This window comes from Danio aesculapii, chromosome 7 (assembly GCF_903798145.1).
Source record: "Danio aesculapii chromosome 7, fDanAes4.1, whole genome shotgun sequence".
Taxonomy (NCBI): domain Eukaryota; kingdom Metazoa; phylum Chordata; class Actinopteri; order Cypriniformes; family Danionidae; genus Danio; species Danio aesculapii.
Window position 1 is genome coordinate 31,734,099 of NC_079441.1, and position 17,849 is coordinate 31,751,947.

General features: G+C 37.4%; 3 protein-coding genes across 5 annotated transcripts in view; 2 read left to right on the forward strand and 1 right to left on the reverse strand.

Moving 5' to 3' along the window:
- Positions 1-2,905: 2,905 nt before the first annotated feature.
- LOC130232035 (intelectin-like) lies at positions 2,906-6,671 on the forward strand. The gene is made up of 8 exons (XM_056461640.1): positions 2,906-2,942; positions 3,568-3,627; positions 3,733-3,852; positions 3,939-4,186; positions 4,293-4,451; positions 4,589-4,709; positions 4,918-5,021; positions 5,115-6,671. The coding sequence occupies exons 2-8, from the start codon at positions 3,576-3,578 to the stop codon at positions 5,262-5,264; spliced, it is 954 nt and encodes a 317-aa protein (XP_056317615.1). The 5' UTR covers positions 2,906-2,942; positions 3,568-3,575; the 3' UTR covers positions 5,265-6,671.
- Positions 6,672-9,600: 2,929 nt separating this feature from the next.
- Positions 9,601-14,282, forward strand: LOC130232037 (intelectin-like). Of its 2 annotated transcripts, none has more exons than XM_056461644.1 (9): positions 9,601-9,692; positions 9,840-9,873; positions 10,058-10,126; positions 10,208-10,339; positions 10,426-10,673; positions 10,779-10,937; positions 11,076-11,196; positions 12,483-12,586; positions 12,723-14,282. In XM_056461644.1, exons 3-9 carry the CDS (start codon positions 10,066-10,068, stop codon positions 12,870-12,872), a joined length of 975 nt encoding a protein of 324 aa, XP_056317619.1. In that variant the 5' UTR covers positions 9,601-9,692; positions 9,840-9,873; positions 10,058-10,065; the 3' UTR covers positions 12,873-14,282. The 2 variants fall into 2 exon arrangements, with proteins under 2 accessions (XP_056317619.1, XP_056317620.1); XM_056461645.1 differs by having other exon boundaries at positions 9,637-9,740.
- A 364-nt stretch (positions 14,283-14,646) lies between these two features.
- The window catches only part of itga11a (integrin, alpha 11a), an 80,578-nt gene continuing 77,375 nt past the window's right edge, over positions 14,647-17,849 (reverse strand). Inside the window, exons 28-30 of one of the 2 annotated variants that reach the window (XM_056461641.1) lie at positions 16,095-16,190; positions 15,289-15,402; positions 14,647-14,823 (exon numbers count right to left, since the gene is read on the reverse strand). In XM_056461641.1, coding sequence (XP_056317616.1) covers positions 14,746-14,823; positions 15,289-15,402; positions 16,095-16,190 — 288 coding nt within the window. In that variant the 3' untranslated portion in view covers positions 14,647-14,745. Of the gene's footprint in view, positions 14,824-15,278; positions 15,403-16,094; positions 16,191-17,849 lie in introns of both variants that reach the window. The other variant, XM_056461643.1, reaches the window with a different exon arrangement.

The window sequence follows — 17,849 nt, forward strand, 5'->3', positions numbered from 1 at the left end:
TGGGGTGGAGTCTTTTCTTGGAATGAAGCCAATGCCGAAATGGCTTCATATGGAGCAATGCAAATAGTGTAGTGGCTGCGGATGCCATATACTCCAGGTGGGTCTGAAAAGGTTTAGTGGGCTCACTGAGCTGAACTCTTTTAGACAAGACAACACTAGCCTGGCGTGCCTTACAGAAGAGCACATGAAGATCGAGTCCGGCTAAATCCTGATATAAGAGATGCTTTGCAAGAGAGAAGAGCTGGCTCTTTTCTCTGTTGACTCAAAGCCCCAGTGGCCGACGTGCCAGAGCACTATGTCCTTCCCTGTGCTAAATCAATTAGACCCGCGACTGGGCTTAAAATAAAAGATATTTGAGTGTACAAAAGCCCGCGAGCCGAAGAAGCTTTGTACTGCCATGCCTGGCTCTTACTCGCAAACTGAAAAAAAGTTGGTGCTATGGAAAAATCAAGACTTGGAAATATGCATCCTTTAGGTCTATTTCTGCAAAACAATCCCAAGAACGGAGGATGCGCTTCTGCATAAGCATCCTGAACAGCATCTTGTGCAGATAGCAGTTCAGAATGTGCAGATCTAGGATTATCCAGAGGAAGAACTGAAAATAAGAGATTGGCTCTTTACTTCCTCCCAGGGTCCTGCAAAGAGGCTGGAGGTGCAAGGCACCCAGAGAGCCTGTGGCAAAGTGCATCAACACAGTGAGCTGGAAGGCATTGCATTCCAAACTGGCAACATTCAGGCTTTCACACCCGGAGAGAAGGGAGAAAAGAACACACAAACAAAAAACAAAACAAATGGCTGCCGGTCAGGTGGCCAGCAGCTTGATGTTTTTTAATGTAATGAGGTTCCCCGGGCAGCCCGTCTGTCTTTGTGGTCCACTTACCAGTGAGAAATCAGTCCCAGAACAGTGGCAGACAATGTTGCCGAACAGGTCTACCTGAGATATGGCTGAATCAAGAAAGTGAGCTTTGTCAAAGTCACACATACCGGCCAGGTTCAACCAGAGGTGCCGTTGCTGAACCACTAATGTGACCATCATCCTCCCCAGGGCACAGAGCATAGTTAGTCGCTGTGTGGAGCTTATAATGGCTGAGGAGGAAACACCCTTCTGCAGCTTGGCCAACACTTGCGCTTGATAGTCTTGGTATGTGCAGGACCAGGGATGAAGCCACCTCCAGCCCAGGAAAGCACGGCCATCAAGTCTGAGGGCGGAAGTAGATCCGTACTGTCATCAGAACATGACAGCCCACTCTTAGATGGACATCTGATTCACGGTGTCATTGAGCGAGACCATGCCAGAGCACAACTGGCACAAAGGCTCAAAGTCTGGATGGTGAGACCTACCAGAGTGTTCACCGTCTTGCAGGGAAGAGCCCCTTTTGCAAGAGTGAGCGGCGATCTCAGCTGCACAACAGACATGCCCTCGCAGTGAGTTAACATGAAAAATTGATGATCAACATCACGGTACCAACAAAAACTGGTTTGGTTGTTAACTCAAAACTAATCCTAAAGTTTGTGGAGGCACCATCATGGTACATACCTTTGGTGTAAATCAGGAACAATGGAAATAAGCAATTTATTATTTTGAAACAACAGTTTATTTTGATTCTGAAACAGAATCTTCAAGACTATGACTTTTTACAAAAATACTATACAGTAGAATTGATTGTGTTGATGTTATCAGATGATAATGTAACCCTGCCTGTAATGTTTACATCAGGGCGGTATAATTTAATACCAGTTATTTAGGTTCATCAGGGAAGCTTGTTTTTTTCTTGACATTAAATTAAAAAAACTTCCATTTTCTCCTGTTGTTTTTTTATATCAGATTTTTTAATGAAAATTTGTAAAATAAAATAAGAGTATACACCCCACACAGTGTTAAATAAACAAAGGAAAAATTGTAGTTTTTTCCCACAATTATTTTTGAATGCTTTTTTTCTTAGCACTTAAAACAAATAGTGTAAACAACAGTGTACCATAAACATTACCCCTACAATAATCTCACCTGGAAATTGGAATGGAAGAAAAAAAGTCTACAATTTAGAGAAAACTCTCTAAATGTGTAAATGCAATATCTCAGTCCTACCGCTCCCTTTGGAAAGGCATTCAATTTAGCAAAGGGAGGTGAGTAGAAATCTGAAGAGTTGAAAGATGAAGGTGAGATGAGACGAAGAGTTGATGCAGCTAGTAGGATGTCTGCTTGAAAGAACCAATTCCTGGCGAGACCACTCATCATCCATGATTAAGCCGGGGGAATAAACTACTCTGCAACAATTAAACACATCAAATTAATGACATTAACAACCTCAGAACATTTAACCATTTCTATATAATGTATTTTGTACACTGTAAATTCTGCATGTGTTATGCTCTTTTGTACAATCCAAAAAGTTTGAAAAATAAATGGTTTTAAACTCTCTTTTTCCCCCACACAGTGACAAAAAACACTCAAACAGAATGCATTAATCAAATAAACACAAAATTACTTGCATATCATTAGCTACCAATTCTGCTAAACATGTTGGAAAATTTATATATAAAAAGGCGACGAACACTGCATCGTCACCATGGTTAGTAAAACTAGCACCATCAGCTTTGCTAACTTTACATCAGTTACACACTAGTTTATCTGCAATTCCTTCAATACAATCACATTCTGACAAGTATTTTTTTTTCAGATAATACTAAAATATTACATAACATAATTATATTCAAGCTGAATCGACTCACCAAAATGCTTCGAAACATTTAACGTAAATAGTGTTGTGAGACATGCACCAAAGCCACTGAGAAAAACTATAACAGGCCTACTGTGCCCCCTACTGGACGTACAAGAAATAATAGGCCACAGGGGCGTAAAACTGCCTCCCCTTCCTCTCCCCTGACCGCCGCCCCAAACTACCGAAAGCTGTTGCAAGGAGAAACTCAATACAAAAACAACCGTAAGAATACTTCAACCATTACACATAAATGTGAAGAAATTACATAAAGTGAATGTTACATTTTCGTTTAATCTTGTGATTACGAAATAATTGTAAAAGTTAACGCGCATGACCGTTACACATATACAACTATTTTGCCTTTTTTTCATCTGCAACTTGGTAAGTGGATTTTTCCAATAATTCCTACGTCACAGCACGAATACTTAAAAACGCAACTTGATCCAAATGTGTTGTGACATAATTAGGCCTACTACTTTATAAATTGTTGACTGCAAAAAAAGTGTAAAAACTGTGAAATTCTATAAGGACTTTGTAAATATAATTTAATTTGATAGTTTTGCCTATGTACCCTGTTTTTATTGTTATTTTATTTGACTATTATTTATTTTCTTTTATTTATTTTTTCCTTGTTTATTATTGTACTTGATGTCATCCAATGTTATGGTTAATATGATTGTATTGTTAAAACACAACAACAATAATAATGAAAAAAAAAACGGTCAAAATGGGATTTTCAGAAGTAAATATGTCAACAAACATTTCAGTGCCTCCTAATAGCAAAACTTTGTGTCATTATTCATAAACAATAGTCAAGGTGCATCTTTTTCCTTCTGCTATTTTTCAGAGTACAACATGTTTTTAGGGCTCATTTTCTGCCTCTCTCTGAATTTGTTCTTTGCACAAAGTAAGTCTAATAATTAGTTTTAATTGATGTGGATTTTTAAAAGAAATTTGAAAATCTCATTTTATGTTATGGAATATTTAATTATGTCTTTGTTTAACCTTGCAGCACATCAACAGGAATCATCATCTAGTGGCATAAACCTTGAGATGTCAAAACTTATGGCCAGAATGAAATACATTGCTCGAAGCTGCAAAGAAATTCGTGACAAGTTTCATGTTTCTGAGGGTACAATATTCTTCATAAAATGTATTTTGTAATCTTAGGCAGCATCTGCATGTGTGTGACTGTTGAATGCTTGTGTTGACACACAGATGGCCTGTACTATCTGATCTCTTCAAGAGGAGTCCTTTACCAGACGTTCTGTGACATGACCACTGCAGGCGGCGGCTGGACGCTGGTGGCCAGTGTTCATGAAAACAACATGTATGGAAAGTGTACAGTTGGTGACCGCTGGTCTAGTGAACAGGGCAGCAATGAAAACCGGCCTGAAGGTGAAGGCACATGGGCAAACAAAGTCACATTTGGAGCCGCAGAGGCCGCTACAAGTGACGATTACAAGGTATTTTGTTGCAACATTAGCACTTGGTACTTTTTTAAATTACTGTAAAGTTTCTTCAAAGCAATCTTAATTTTATAAATAATAAATGTTACTTGAAATGTTACAGAATCCTGGATACTATGACATTGCAGCCCAGGATGTTTCTGTGTGGCATGTTCCTAATAATATGGAGTTGGAACACTGGAGCCCTGGCTCCATCCTCAGATACCACACTGAAAATCACTTTCTATCCCTACATGGAGGAAACCTATTCAAATTATTTAAGGTTCGATGAAACTTTGGCATCCTTTTGGATATTTTTTTTTACATTTACTGAAAACATAGACAAAGAAGACAGTTTTGTGAAGTATAAAAAAAATAATAACAGTAATAACAATAATATTTTTATCTTCAATTTCCCAGAAATTCCCTGTGAGGTTTGGAATCGGCTCCTGTAACATTGATAATGGACCTGCTGTCCCAATCGTGTATGATACTGGAAATGATGAATCTACCAAAAAACTGTATGGTCCTAATTCAAGAGGTATGTCAACACAATTGAGCACAGAATTTCTAGTAATTTTAAAGAAAGTTGCTACATGGAGCACCCATTTGTATCATTAACTGACTGCATATTATTTACAAGCCATAGTCATGGTTTATGTCTCATCACTTTAACATATGAAAGTCATTTGTGCATTGACCCAACATGACAGATCATCATTAATTTCATATTCTGTGGATGTTTTCAGAAATATTTGAGCCTGGATTCATCACATTCAGAGTCTTCAATACTGAGAAGGCAGCCATGGCTTTTTGTTCCGGTGTTAAACCAATTGGTTGTCACACTGAACATGTGAGTTCAAATATTATGCTTTCTGTTGATGAGCTTTGGTTACAACAGAAATGGACAGGTTGTGTTGTTAGTAATGTCCTTTTTTACTTACAGTTCTGTATTGGTGGAGGTGGACATTTTCCTGAATCTCCTATACAGTGTGGTGACTTTACAAGTTTTGACTGGAATGGCTATGGCACTAATACAGAATGGAGTGCTTCCAGAGAGATAACTGAAGCAGCGGTGCTTCTCTTTTATCGCTGACAGATCAAACCTTTCTTTCCTTTGTTTGTAATTCACAGTTTTCCATTTAGCAAGTGGAGAGTTTAGACGCAAAAGCCGCTAAACGCCATTTCCAAAAATGAGCTAATGACATTGAGTGAATGCTTTAGGCATGTAGTACATGTTCAACACATAGTTTTGTTTGAAACCATCTAAATCCCCGCTAAACGCCACTTGCCTTGAGAGACACACCGCGTAACCAACCACTTCACTTACCGATCGTCCCATACCCCACGACACTCCATCCCCATACTATAGCAACATTAAACAGCAACTCCATTTCACGTAAGACGAAGTTAAGAGGCCATTCTTTTATCCTGCATGGCTGCTATGAGGATAAACAAGAGACGAAAAAGAGATCTTGAGTATAGTGAGGATGAAAAAATGACAGCTCCTGAAAGACATCCTCTTTTTTTTGCACACTAGGCCTACCTTGTGTTTTATTTGCTAATGCAAGCAAGATAAATATAATGTATAAACCTATGCATTATTTACATAACTTCAATAAATTACTTTTTATATTAATGGACAATGCGCAGATATTGATGTTTCACAATGTTTTTACACTACATTATTTGAATCTAACAAGCTTGTTACACTGCTCTACTTACATTAAATCTAAATCTCAAATCTCAGAAATGACAACAGATTGTTAAGATTTAATTAATGTCAATTTTAATGTTATTGATTAATGCATTTGACAGATTTCATTCATTCATTTTCCTTCTGCTTTTTCCCTGGTTTATCAGGGGTTACCACAGCGGAATGAACTGCCGCTTGCTTAAAAGATGTATTTTTAATTTCAGGTGGTTTGTGTAATGTGTTTTATGTTTGGTAAATTAATCTCTAATTGCATCTTTAGTGATTTTCAACTAATTACACTGTCTTGTCCTGATAGGTGGATTTAGAGGTTTTTGCAAAAAAAGCACAAGTGGATTTAGCTGGTTTTGATGCAAAAGAAAATTAACCTTGTTAAAAACCAAAGAATTGTCCAAAGTGACATTTTTGAAAAAAAAAAGTTATTTTATTTACTACCTAATAACCTTTTCGTTAAATATAAAATGAAACTTCTAAACCTAATCAGAGAAAATGATAGAAAATGCTGATAGAAAATGCTCATTTACAAGAAATGAGGTCTAATGGATTTAGAGGGTTTTGCATCTGAACTCTTCAAGTGTCTTTTTCTAGTTTTAAACTCATATTCAGTACATTATAATTTTAAACACTACACATGATTCTCCTTATAACTGTCCTTAATGGAAATATATATAACACCAAAATAAAATCTAAATTGCCTGTTTTAATTCACAAACATTCATTCATTAGTTTTCCCTCGGCTTACTACCTTATTTATCTGTCTATCATAAATCTAATCATCCGTCCGTCCGTCCGTCCGTCCGTCCATCCATCCATCCATCCATCCATCCATCCATCCATCCATCCATCCATCCATCCATCTATCTATCTATCTATCTATCTATCTATCTATCTATCTATCTATCTACTCACTCGACTCACCAGAATGCTTTGAAACAAATAAAAACCCACAGAAAAAAATGAGTGTAGTATTTGCTTCAACTTCAACAACTCACATTCAGATGCGCATTAAACACTTAAGTATATATTCAAAGAAAATCCTTCCCAACAGAAATATGAAATCTCTATCAAAGAAAATAAGAGACCCACATGCGGTGCATAATCTCTTATGCTCTTATCACAGTCACTTAATCAGCTATTCTCGTGCACTCCGCTGCACGTGCTACCCCACCCTCTTAAAGGGGAAACACCTAATTAAAGCAGGCTGTTTTGCAACATGAAAATAAAAAGGTCAAGGGTTACTCTAACAGTAGCTGATACAATAGCTGAACTGAATTAGTTTGATTGCTAATAAGCAGAATTTATTTTATTGAACAGAAAAGGAAATAAGGCCAATTAAAAAAAGATTGATAGTGAACTGACTGAACTAACTCATTTACTTTTGTACTACTGTCTCTCTTTCACTTCTTCATCAGGGATCTCCACAGTGTAAATATCTGCCTGATTGCACTAATACAACAAAATGATAACACTTCTGTGGTGCTACTTCATGGCTTTACGGCTGTTATTGATTTGAATTGAATCAACATAAATTACGCAATGTAATGACACTATACCAAAGAGCTGCTTCAACAAAAAGTTTAGAACTAAAAACTAGATTAATCATGAATAATTTAGCAACATTAACACTTGTCGCCTCACAGCAAAAAGGTCGTCGGTTCGAGCCTCCCCTGGGTCAGTTGGCATTTCTGGAGTTTGCATGTTCCCCTCATATTCGCATGGGTTTCCTCTTAGTGCTCTGGTTCCCCACACAAGTCCAAAGACATGTGGTATAGGTGAATTGGGTAAGCTAAATTGTCCGTAGTGTATGTGTGTGAATGAGAGTTTATGGGTGTTTCCCAGTGATGGGTTGCAGCTGGAAGGGCATCCGCTGTGTAAAAAATATGCTGGATAAGTTGGTGGTTCATTCCGCTGTGGCAACCCCTGATTAATAAAGGGACTAAGCCGAAAAGAAAATGAATGAACACATGTCTTTGTTCTTCCCTTTTATTACTGTAAAGTTGCTATGAAACAAAACACATTTTATCTCTGATGTGACTTGACACAATCCTGGATATTTTGACATTGTGGCACAGGATGTTTCTGTGTGGCATGTTGCTAATAATAGTGATCTAGAACGCTTCAACACTGTGCCTATCTTGAGATACCACACTGAAAATCACTTCTTAACCCTACATGATGGAAACCTTTCAGAAGGTCAGAAAAAATATTGACACCAGTTTGAGCCTTTCACTGACAATTAGCCAATGCTTGAACCTCCCATTCATAGAAATAATTTTTCTTTTTATTGTTAAGTTAAATATAAACTCTATAATAATGTTTCAGATAAAGATCAGTTTAAATGTACACACATTATATACTCGCTGTTTTCTTAACAAAAAAATAAATAAATCAACAACACAGTTGAATCAGTAATTAAAGCCTAGTAATATGTTTTCATAGAGAGAGATATAAGCAATTCATAGCAAAACAAAACCAATGATAATATTGATTATTGATATAACAGTGGTGTTAGCTATCAGATAACTGTAGAACTTCAAGACAAAGTTCACTCCTTTCTAAAATTCCATGGACAATTTACCTAGCTGACAAAATAAAAAAGTTAAAAACAAATATATTTATAATTAAGATTTATTTATGGACAACAATATGACTAGTAGCACTGTGCAATGAATAGTTTAGTCATATCAATATAAATGATAAACAGTATGAAGAAGATCAAAATGAAATGGCAAAATGAAACAAAGCACATTAACACAAGCACCAGACAGACGTTTTAGCAATAAAAACTTTACTTTCAGAGAAAGTTAAAATTAATACAATCGTGAAATGAAAGAAAAATAAATACAATTATAAAAAATCTTTCTTTGTAGTGTTTTTTCTAACTGATATATAAATCTACTTTTATTATTACATTTTGATATATTTGATATATTTACTGTTGATATATTACATTTGTTCACTGTACTATTAAAATTGATTTGAATAATACAATTTCTTTTATAGTTATATATTTTTATTTTTACTTCTTATGTATTTCAATTCAGTTCTTAACTTAATATTGTATATTTCAACTTCTGCTTGGTATTTTCTTCTTAGGGGATTGAAATACTTTCATTCTATTTGGTTTAATTAAAAAAATAATAATAACAAAAAAAATCAAACTTGACTGAAATAATTCAGAAAACTCACAGTAACTCAATATACATTACAGCAATCAGTTGACGTATTGACATATAGGCCTACTCATATCGACCTTAATCCAACTGTTTATTAATTAGAAATTTTGCACAGTTTCACGTTTGCTAAGTAATATCTTTAACAAGTATTAACATCTCGTCATCATGTCTGGTTTATTTTTTTGATTTGAATACTATTCTGAAAAGGCTCATATTAATACATGATAAAAGAAACAAAAAATACCAAAGCAAAAAGAACTCTTAATTATTTTAAAGCCTTAAGTTTTGTCTGAATATTTGTAATTTTTGTCTTTTCTTTTTATATTGTATTTGGTTTGATGTCAATATAATGTTGTTATTGCCCTTGTATATTATGTGTTCTAAAATTGTAAAAAAAAATAATAATAATAATAAGAAGAAAATACGAAATAAATAAATAAATAAAAATACTGCGCAGTCTTCCTCTATTGGACGCAGCAGGAACAACAGGCCATAGGGGCGTAAAACCGCCTGAGCCATAGATCTGGAGAGATCTGTCTGGCTCTGGGTCTGCAGCCTCCCCCTCCTCCCTCCTGACCGCCGCCCCAAACTTACCAAAGCCGTTGCAAGGAGAAACTCAAGACGAAACACAACAGTAGGAATACTTCAACCATTACACATAAATGTGAAGAAAATACACAAAGTAAATGCTACATTTTCATTTAAACTTGTGAATAGTAAATGATTGTAAAAGTTAATGCGCTTAACCGTCACTTATTAAACTATTTTGCCTTTTTTTCAGTCAGTCCTGAACCATCCTCGATATCTGCAACTCGGTAAGTGCATTTTTCACTAAACAACTGACACAGCATAAATAACTAAAATAGAAACTTGTTCAAAATGTGATTATCGAAAGTTAATATTTGTCAATAAAGATTTCAGTGATTCAATAGCAAAACTTTGTGTCGTTATTCATAAACACTTGTCAAAGCGCATCTTTTTTTTTCTTCTGTTTTTCAGAGTACAACATGTTTTTAGGGCTCATTTTCTGCCTCTCTCTGAATTTGTTACTCTTTGATAATGTGCAAAGTAAGTGTAATGTGCTACTTTGTTTGGATTGACGTGGGTTTTTTTAAAAGAAATTTGAAATCTCATTTTATGGTATTGCAGCAAGTCAACAAGAACCATCATCTGCTAATATCAATATCAGCAATGACCCTGAGATGTCAAAACTTATGGCCAGAATGAAATACATTGCTCGAAGCTGCAAAGAAATTCGTGACAAGTTTCATGTTTCTGAGGGTATAATATTCTTCATAAAATATATTTTGTAATCTTAGGCAGCATCTGCATGTGTGTGACTGTTGAATGCTTGTGTTGACACACAGATGGCCTGTACTATCTGATCTCTTCAAGAGGAGTCCTTTACCAGACGTTCTGTGACATGACCACTGCAGGCGGCGGCTGGACGCTGGTGGCCAGTGTTCATGAAAACAACATGTATGGAAAGTGTACAGTTGGTGACCGCTGGTCTAGTGAACAGGGCAGCAATGAAAACCGGCCTGAAGGTGAAGGCACATGGGCAAACAAAGTCACATTTGGAGCTGCAGAGGCTGCTACAAGTGACGATTACAAGGTATTTTGTTGCAACATTAGCACTTGGTACTTTTTTAATTACTGTAAAGTTTCTTCAAAGCAATCTTAATTTTATAAATAATAAATGTTACTTGAAATGTTACAGAATCCTGGATACTATGACATTGCAGCCCAGGATGTTTCTGTGTGGCATGTTCCTAATAATATGGAGTTGGAACACTGGAGCCCTGGCTCCATCCTCAGATACCACACTGAAAATCACTTTCTAACCCTACATGGAGGAAACCTATTCAAATTATTTAAGGTTCGATGAAACTTTGGCATCCTTTTGGATATTTTTTTTTACATTTACTAAAAAACATAGACAAAGAAGACAGTTTTGTGAAGTATAAAAAAAATAATAACAGTAATAACAATAATATTTTTATCTTCAATTTCCCAGAAATTCCCTGTGAAGTTTGGAATCGGCTCCTGTAACATTGATAATGGACCTGCTGTCCCAATCGTGTATGATACTGGAAATGAGGAATCTACCAAAAACCTGTATGGTCCTAATTCAAGAGGTATGTCAGCACAATTGAGCACAGAATTTTCTAATAATTTGAAAGAAAGTAGCTACATGGGGTTCCTGTTTGTATCCTTAATTGACTGCATATATATATATTGTTTGCATATGAAGAGTTCCGATGCAAAAACCTCTAAATGCCATCTAAAATGTTCTAAAATAAAAATTTTTGTCAGCCTCCTATGTTTATGTTCAGGTATGTGACTTAAAGGCAATGTAAATAACTTATTCGTCACTATAAAAGTAAAATTACTGAGCCTACACACAGGAGTCGGAGAAAAATGCTAATTTTAGAAGAAAATATCAGATGGCTTTTAGAGGTTTCTCTTCATATATTGTTTCTATCTCTTCACCTTAACATATGAAAGTCATATAATTTGTGCATAGATATTTGCATTATATCACCTATCCTGTTGCTTTTGTCTATTGGTAGGAATGCGTCAATAGAGCCGCCATTTTAGTACAGGGTAGCGCTTCTTTGAAATGAATGTGGGACCAAGGTGTAGTGGAGGACTGGCCATCCCGAGCCAGAGATATGTACACATCTACACATATATCTATGATCGGGAGTTTCCCAGTGGTCAGTGTGCCATTATTGCATCACTTTTCTACATTGAAGGATAAGTGAGTGCACAGGCATTGCCGACAAAGAGCGTGTGTTTATGTGCAAAGAAATGTATTATCCTCCCTTCCTGTTTAATTTGATTTAATCCATGTCCTGAAACACACTCCCTCTCCTGCTTTCACATCCAATTCTAATGGAGGGAACGATTCGTTTGTGAATGAATCTCCGTTATGAAAGACTTGTTCACTTAGCCGACAATAATACACGTTTCTGGCAGCGCAGCATCTTGTTGTCATACAGTATTTCATTTATATTGCTGATTTAATTCAACAAAATAAGCATAAGCCTAGCATAAGCCTAGTATTTAGTGCAAGTTGGTGTTACTTTGCCTTATGGTCAGAGCAGTAAGACTGTATTATTATCAATACTTGTTTAGCACAAAAGTTTGTAACATACAAAAACATAAAAAACTAAATCTTACCTATGAAATGTTTTGCCTTTGTGCTTTGTTTTCTTTGTTTGCTGGTTAATACACCATTTTTCATATTGGCTGTAGTCTTTATCACTGCGGCTGACTGACATTTGTCCTGGGAGCACTGTACAAATGTGGCGGCGCTATTGATGCATGCTCAGGGTCCGTATGCGATATCTAGTGTATATATCTATGTAATTTGTGCATCGACATCATCATTAATGTTATATTCTGTCCATATTTTCAGAAATATTTGAGCCTGGATTCATCACATTCAGAGTCTTCAATACTGAGAAGGCAGCCATGGCTCTTTGTTCAGGCGTTAAACCAATTGGTTGTCACACTGAACATGTGAGTTCAAATATTCTGGATTATTTTCAGCAATCTTTATCAAGAGTAATTTGTAACATTCTGTTGACGATCTCTGGTGTATTAATGAAGAGTTTTACATGTTGTGTTGTTAGTAATGTCCTTTTTTTACTTACAGTTCTGTATTGGTGGAGGTGGACACTATCCTGAATCTCCAATACAGTGTGGTGACTTTACAAGTTTTGACTGGAGTGGCTATGGCACTAATACAGAATGGAGTGCTTCCAGAGAGATAACTGAAGCAGCTGTGCTTCTCTTTTATCGCTGACAGATCAAACCTTTCTTTCCTTTGTTTGTAATTCAGTTATCCATTTAGTCTTTTTCTAGCTTTAAACACATATCCAGTACATTACAATTTTAAACACTTAACATGATTATCTATATAACTGTCCTAAGTTGGAAATATATCTATAACACCAAAATAAATGATGTGCATTTCCACCTGCTAAATATTAATTGCCTGTTTTAATTCACAAACATTCATGCATTCTTTTTCCTTCGACTTATTTCCTTGTTTATCAGGGGTCGCCACAGTGGAATGAACCGCCAACTATTCCAGCATATGTTTTACACAGCGGATGCCCTTCCATCCACAACCCAGTTCTTTTTGAACACACATACACTCTCACATGCACAAACACTCATACGCTATGGCAGTTTAGTTAATCTAATTCACCTATAGCACATGTCTTTGGACTGTGACCCGGAGGAAACCTACGCCAACACAGGGAGAACATGCAAACTTCACATAGAAATTCCAACTGGGACTCGAACCAGCAACCTTCTTGCTATGAGGCAGGGGTCACCAATCTCGGTCCTGGAGGGCCGGTTTCCCTGCAGAGTTTTAGCTCCAACTTGCCTTAACACACCTGCCTGGATGTTTCAAGTATACCTAGTAAGACCTTGATTAGCTTGTTCAGGTGTGTTTGATTAGCGTTGGAGCTAAAATCTGTAGGGCACCGGCCCTCCAGAAACAAGTTTGGTGACCCCTGCTGCGAGGGAACAGTGTTAACCACTGAGCCACCGTGCCGCCCCATTCACAAACACTCTTTTTCAAAATTCTTTATTTAGATATTTACTTTATTATCTTAGGTATACTTAATGTATATGATGAAGCATAAGAGAATCGGGGTCCCTGACTACAATACATCTACACGTAATATGGATGTTTCATAGCACTGTAAACACTCAACATCGTTTGATGTTCGAAAACATTTGGACAATACCTTTTTAATATTTGAAATGACTGTTGAGGTGCTGTACAGGAAGCATACCCTTTCTCAAAGGCTACTTGTTGAAGCATATTTAAGGATGTTTGAAACTCGTGTTTACAGAGATAAAATATATTTACAAAATTCAAGTTTGTATCACTATGATATAAAAAGTGCATCAATGGTTTAAAAAGAGTAATAAAAATCCACACCTGTTGAGACTGAAGAATGCTGATGTATCATTATGTAGAGCACTAGAGGAAGAAAATAAAACAAACAAACAATGTGAAGTCTCCAACATAGTTGACTGCCTATTCAATAAATTATGACCACTGAAAAAAACAGAGCTACGTACTCCAGTGCCTTACATTACATAGAATAACAACGGCCATCACAATAAAACTGTTGCACCCTTTTTCCTCCCAGATGTCCAAGAAGAGCACCAGAAAACACGGCTGTTTTGTACTGTACCATCTCAGCCCTTTGAGGTTTCCTTTGTATATTTGCAGAAGAACAAATGTAATGAATGCGCTTCCAAAGTCCCTGTGGAAAAAAAGCTCTTTCCTTTGAATTTGTGTTCTTCCCACAAGCCATTCGTTGTAAATGCATCTTCCAAAAGTCTCTGTTGAGCGCGTCTCTCAGGAGAATGTCCTCATCTTGTCGCCCCCAGGGTTTTGGTCTGGGATGAGAAGAGAGATGGAGACCCATCCACAGGGTCGGCTCAGTAAGCAGTGCAGGCATGGTGAGGGTCATCGCAGTGTTTTTCATCAATGAACAACAGGTCGTCCAGTGCACAGAACTTCTCCCCCCCCTTTTTCATTGCCTCAAGTCCTGTCTTTCTCCCTCTCTCCATGTTTCAGAGACGTCTAATATAGTTGTTGGTTTGTCCCTGAGATGTAGGCCTGTCTGAACCCTCTTGAGCAGCCTGCGTTATCTCTCCTGCACCGTCTTGCCATTGACCTCATTCTCGGCCTCTTCGCGTCTTTTCTGTCTTTGGAAAAACCCCAACTATCAGAGAGAAAGAACAACAACCTTTATTCATTTCTTAGTATGTATGTATGTATGTATGTATGTATGTATGTATGTATCTATCTATCTATCTATCTATCTATCTATCTATCTATCTATCTATCCATCCATCCATCCGTCTATCCATCCATCCATCCATCCATCCATCCGTCTATCCATCCATCCATCCATCCATCCATCCATCCGTCTATCTATCTATCCGTCCGTCCGTCCGTCCGTCCGTCCGTCCGTCCGTCCGTCCGTCCGTCCGTCCGTCCGTCCGTCCGTCCGTCCGTCCGTCCGTCCGTCCGTCCGTCCGTCCGTCCGTCCGTCCGTCCATCCATCCATCCATCCATCCATCCATCCATCCATCCATCCATCCATCCATCCATCCATCTATCTATCTATCTATCTATCTATCTATCTATCTATCTATCTATCTATCTATCGTTTACCTTTCATTACCTTCCAGAGTGCCAGAATGAGGAGAGAGAGGAGTAACAGGCCTCCAAGTGTGCTGCCTATGATAATCCAGATGGGAACACGGTAATCCTCCTCTTTCCGAATCTCTAGAATTATCTGAGAAAACACATGCAAAAGACAGTTATAACAAACCGCAATGCATTTTCAAAGACGTGCCATTTTGCACTTCATTACAGTGATTATCAAATAACAGCTTGTGGCCTAATTTCTAGGTCTGTCAGTTTGTTTTCCTCTGTATATTTTCTGTTAAATAAGCCAATTCTCACAGGAAAGGAAACGTCAGGAAATGTCTTATCAAATGTTTGATTTGTTGCAGCTGAGATCAGACTTGCTGACGTTACCATTTTATTTTTTTTGTCTTTTTTCTGTCTTGCCAATAGATGGCAGCATCACACAGCTATAATGAATAGTACAGAATTAAAGAGTGCTGCTGGTCCTTTCGGTCCCCTTGGCTCCATGTTCTTTTACTGTGGGGAAACAGCTCAGTGAAAAGGGAAAGTTCCAGCATGTCTAAACCATTGAGTTTGAATGCATGCACATAGTTAAATGTTGAGTTAGCATAAAGGCATTTTAATCTCATGCTTGTTTAAAATTGTTCTTAACTCTTTCACACAGATGACTGAGACACTTTCGTTTTGCCAAGGATGAAAAAGACATCAAGCAGCATCTCACATTAACCATGTCTTCTCAGTGGTAGATTTATATTTGCTTAATCTTAATATATTGTCTAGTGATGTTTCTGTAACTTGGCTTTCTGCGAATGCTGATGTGTGTAGAAGGTGACTCACATGTCTGACCGGCCTCTCTTCAGGCAGAAACATAGGGCTGGAAGGGTTCAGCTCCACTGAGGCTGTCGTCACCAGCTCAAGGGTTTTGAACTTCAGCTGCCCGTGACAAGAAAAACAGTTTTCAGTTTCTCTGACAGGCCATTACTTTGGTGGATGTAAAAAAGTGGACAAGGACAAACACTTAAGGTGAGAGGCTAGAGAGGTGGTAAAAAGTATGTGTACTTTGGCAGTTCACTCAAAATTGAAAATGTTTTTTCTCAATACTCACACCAAGATGTGCATTCAAATCATTTTAAAAAGTACACTCAGTTATGCTCAACCAAGTTTGTTCTTTAATTAGAAAAAAAATTATGGAAACCCAATTATCAGATGAATTACATGATGTGTAACAGCAAAACAGATCAGATCATGTGACCAAGCTAACAAAATTCAAATGTGTGTGTCATCTGTGCCTCAGTTATGCTTTTTTTAAACTAATATTAAAATAGGCACAGTGGTTTCACCATTACAGCTACTTGTTTTATTTTAGTTCCAGGAAGACACCATGTGTCACGGTTCGGCAAGGGGAAAAAGGGAGCGAGGACTCAAATGCAAAAAACAAGATGATTTATTAATTAAAATAAAACAAAACAACAACAAAAACCACCCCGAGGGGGAAAACACTAAACTATAACACAAACAGAGAAACAAACTTGGTTGGGCTGACAAGACAAGGGTGGAGCTGGAACACGGGGGAAGTATAGACAACATACGATGACGAACTGGCACAGGACAGCAGACATCAGGAGAATATAAGCAGGAGAAATTAATACACAGATGAACATAATTAACTAATAATGGGTTAACAAGGAGGGTGGGACTAGACGATAGACGGGAGAGCACCTGACACAAAGAGACAACACAAGACCAGAGTGGCAGAAACCTGACACCATGGGATATAGCCTTAGCCTTACTGCCCAACGACTACAGCCCCATTGGCACCCTCTGCCAATGCATTGATGAAATGAACAGTTGGATGTGCCAAAACTTTCTTCAGTTAAACAAAAAGAAAAAACTAAAGTTATTACGTTTGGGAACAGAAATGAGGTTCTCAATGTGTACCTTGGTCAAACAACAAAAAATAAGGTCAAGAATCTTGGTGTTATTCTGGAGTCAGATCTGAGTTTTAATAGTCATGTCAAAGCAGTAACTAAATCAGCATACTATCATCTCAAAAACATTGCAAGAATTAGATGCTTTGTTTCCAGTGAGGACTTAGAGAAACCGGTTCATGCTTTTATCAACAGCAAAGTGGATTACTATAATGGACTCCTCACTGGGCTTCCCAAAAAGACAGTCAGACAGTTACAGCTCATCCAGAACACTGCTGCCAGGATTCTGACCAGAACCAGAAAATCAGAGCACGTCACACCTGTCCTCAGGTCTTAACACTGGCTCCCAGTTACATTCAGAATAGATTTTAAAGTATTATTACTTGTTTATAAATCACTAAATGGCCTAGGACCTCATAACATTACACATATGCTCACTGAAAACAAACCTAACAGATCACTCAGATCTTTAGGATCAAATAAATTAGATATTCAGTCTAGATTTCAGTGAAAACAGGGTGAATAGGCCTTCAGCTACTGCTCCCGCTGCTTCTGGAATCAGTTTCCAGAAATGATCAGATGTGCTCCAACTTTAGGCACATTCAAAACAAGACTGACAACACATCTGTTTAGCTGTGCCTTTACTGAATGAGCACTGTTCTAC

Coding starts and splice junctions, on each gene's coding strand:
- LOC130232037 (XM_056461644.1), top strand. CDS start 10,066: ATGTTTTTAGGGCTCATTTTCTGCCTCTCTCTGAATTTGTTACTCTTT. Junction 11,197..12,482: donor GTATGGTCCTAATTCAAGAG/GTATGTCAGCAC, acceptor CCATATTTTCAG/AAATATTTGAGCCTGGATTC. Junction 12,587..12,722: donor TTGGTTGTCACACTGAACAT/GTGAGTTCAAAT, acceptor TTTTACTTACAG/TTCTGTATTGGTGGAGGTGG.
- LOC130232035 (XM_056461640.1), top strand. CDS start 3,576: ATGTTTTTAGGGCTCATTTTCTGCCTCTCTCTGAATTTGTTCTTTGCA. Junction 4,452..4,588: donor ACCTATTCAAATTATTTAAG/GTTCGATGAAAC, acceptor TCAATTTCCCAG/AAATTCCCTGTGAGGTTTGG. Junction 5,022..5,114: donor TTGGTTGTCACACTGAACAT/GTGAGTTCAAAT, acceptor TTTTACTTACAG/TTCTGTATTGGTGGAGGTGG.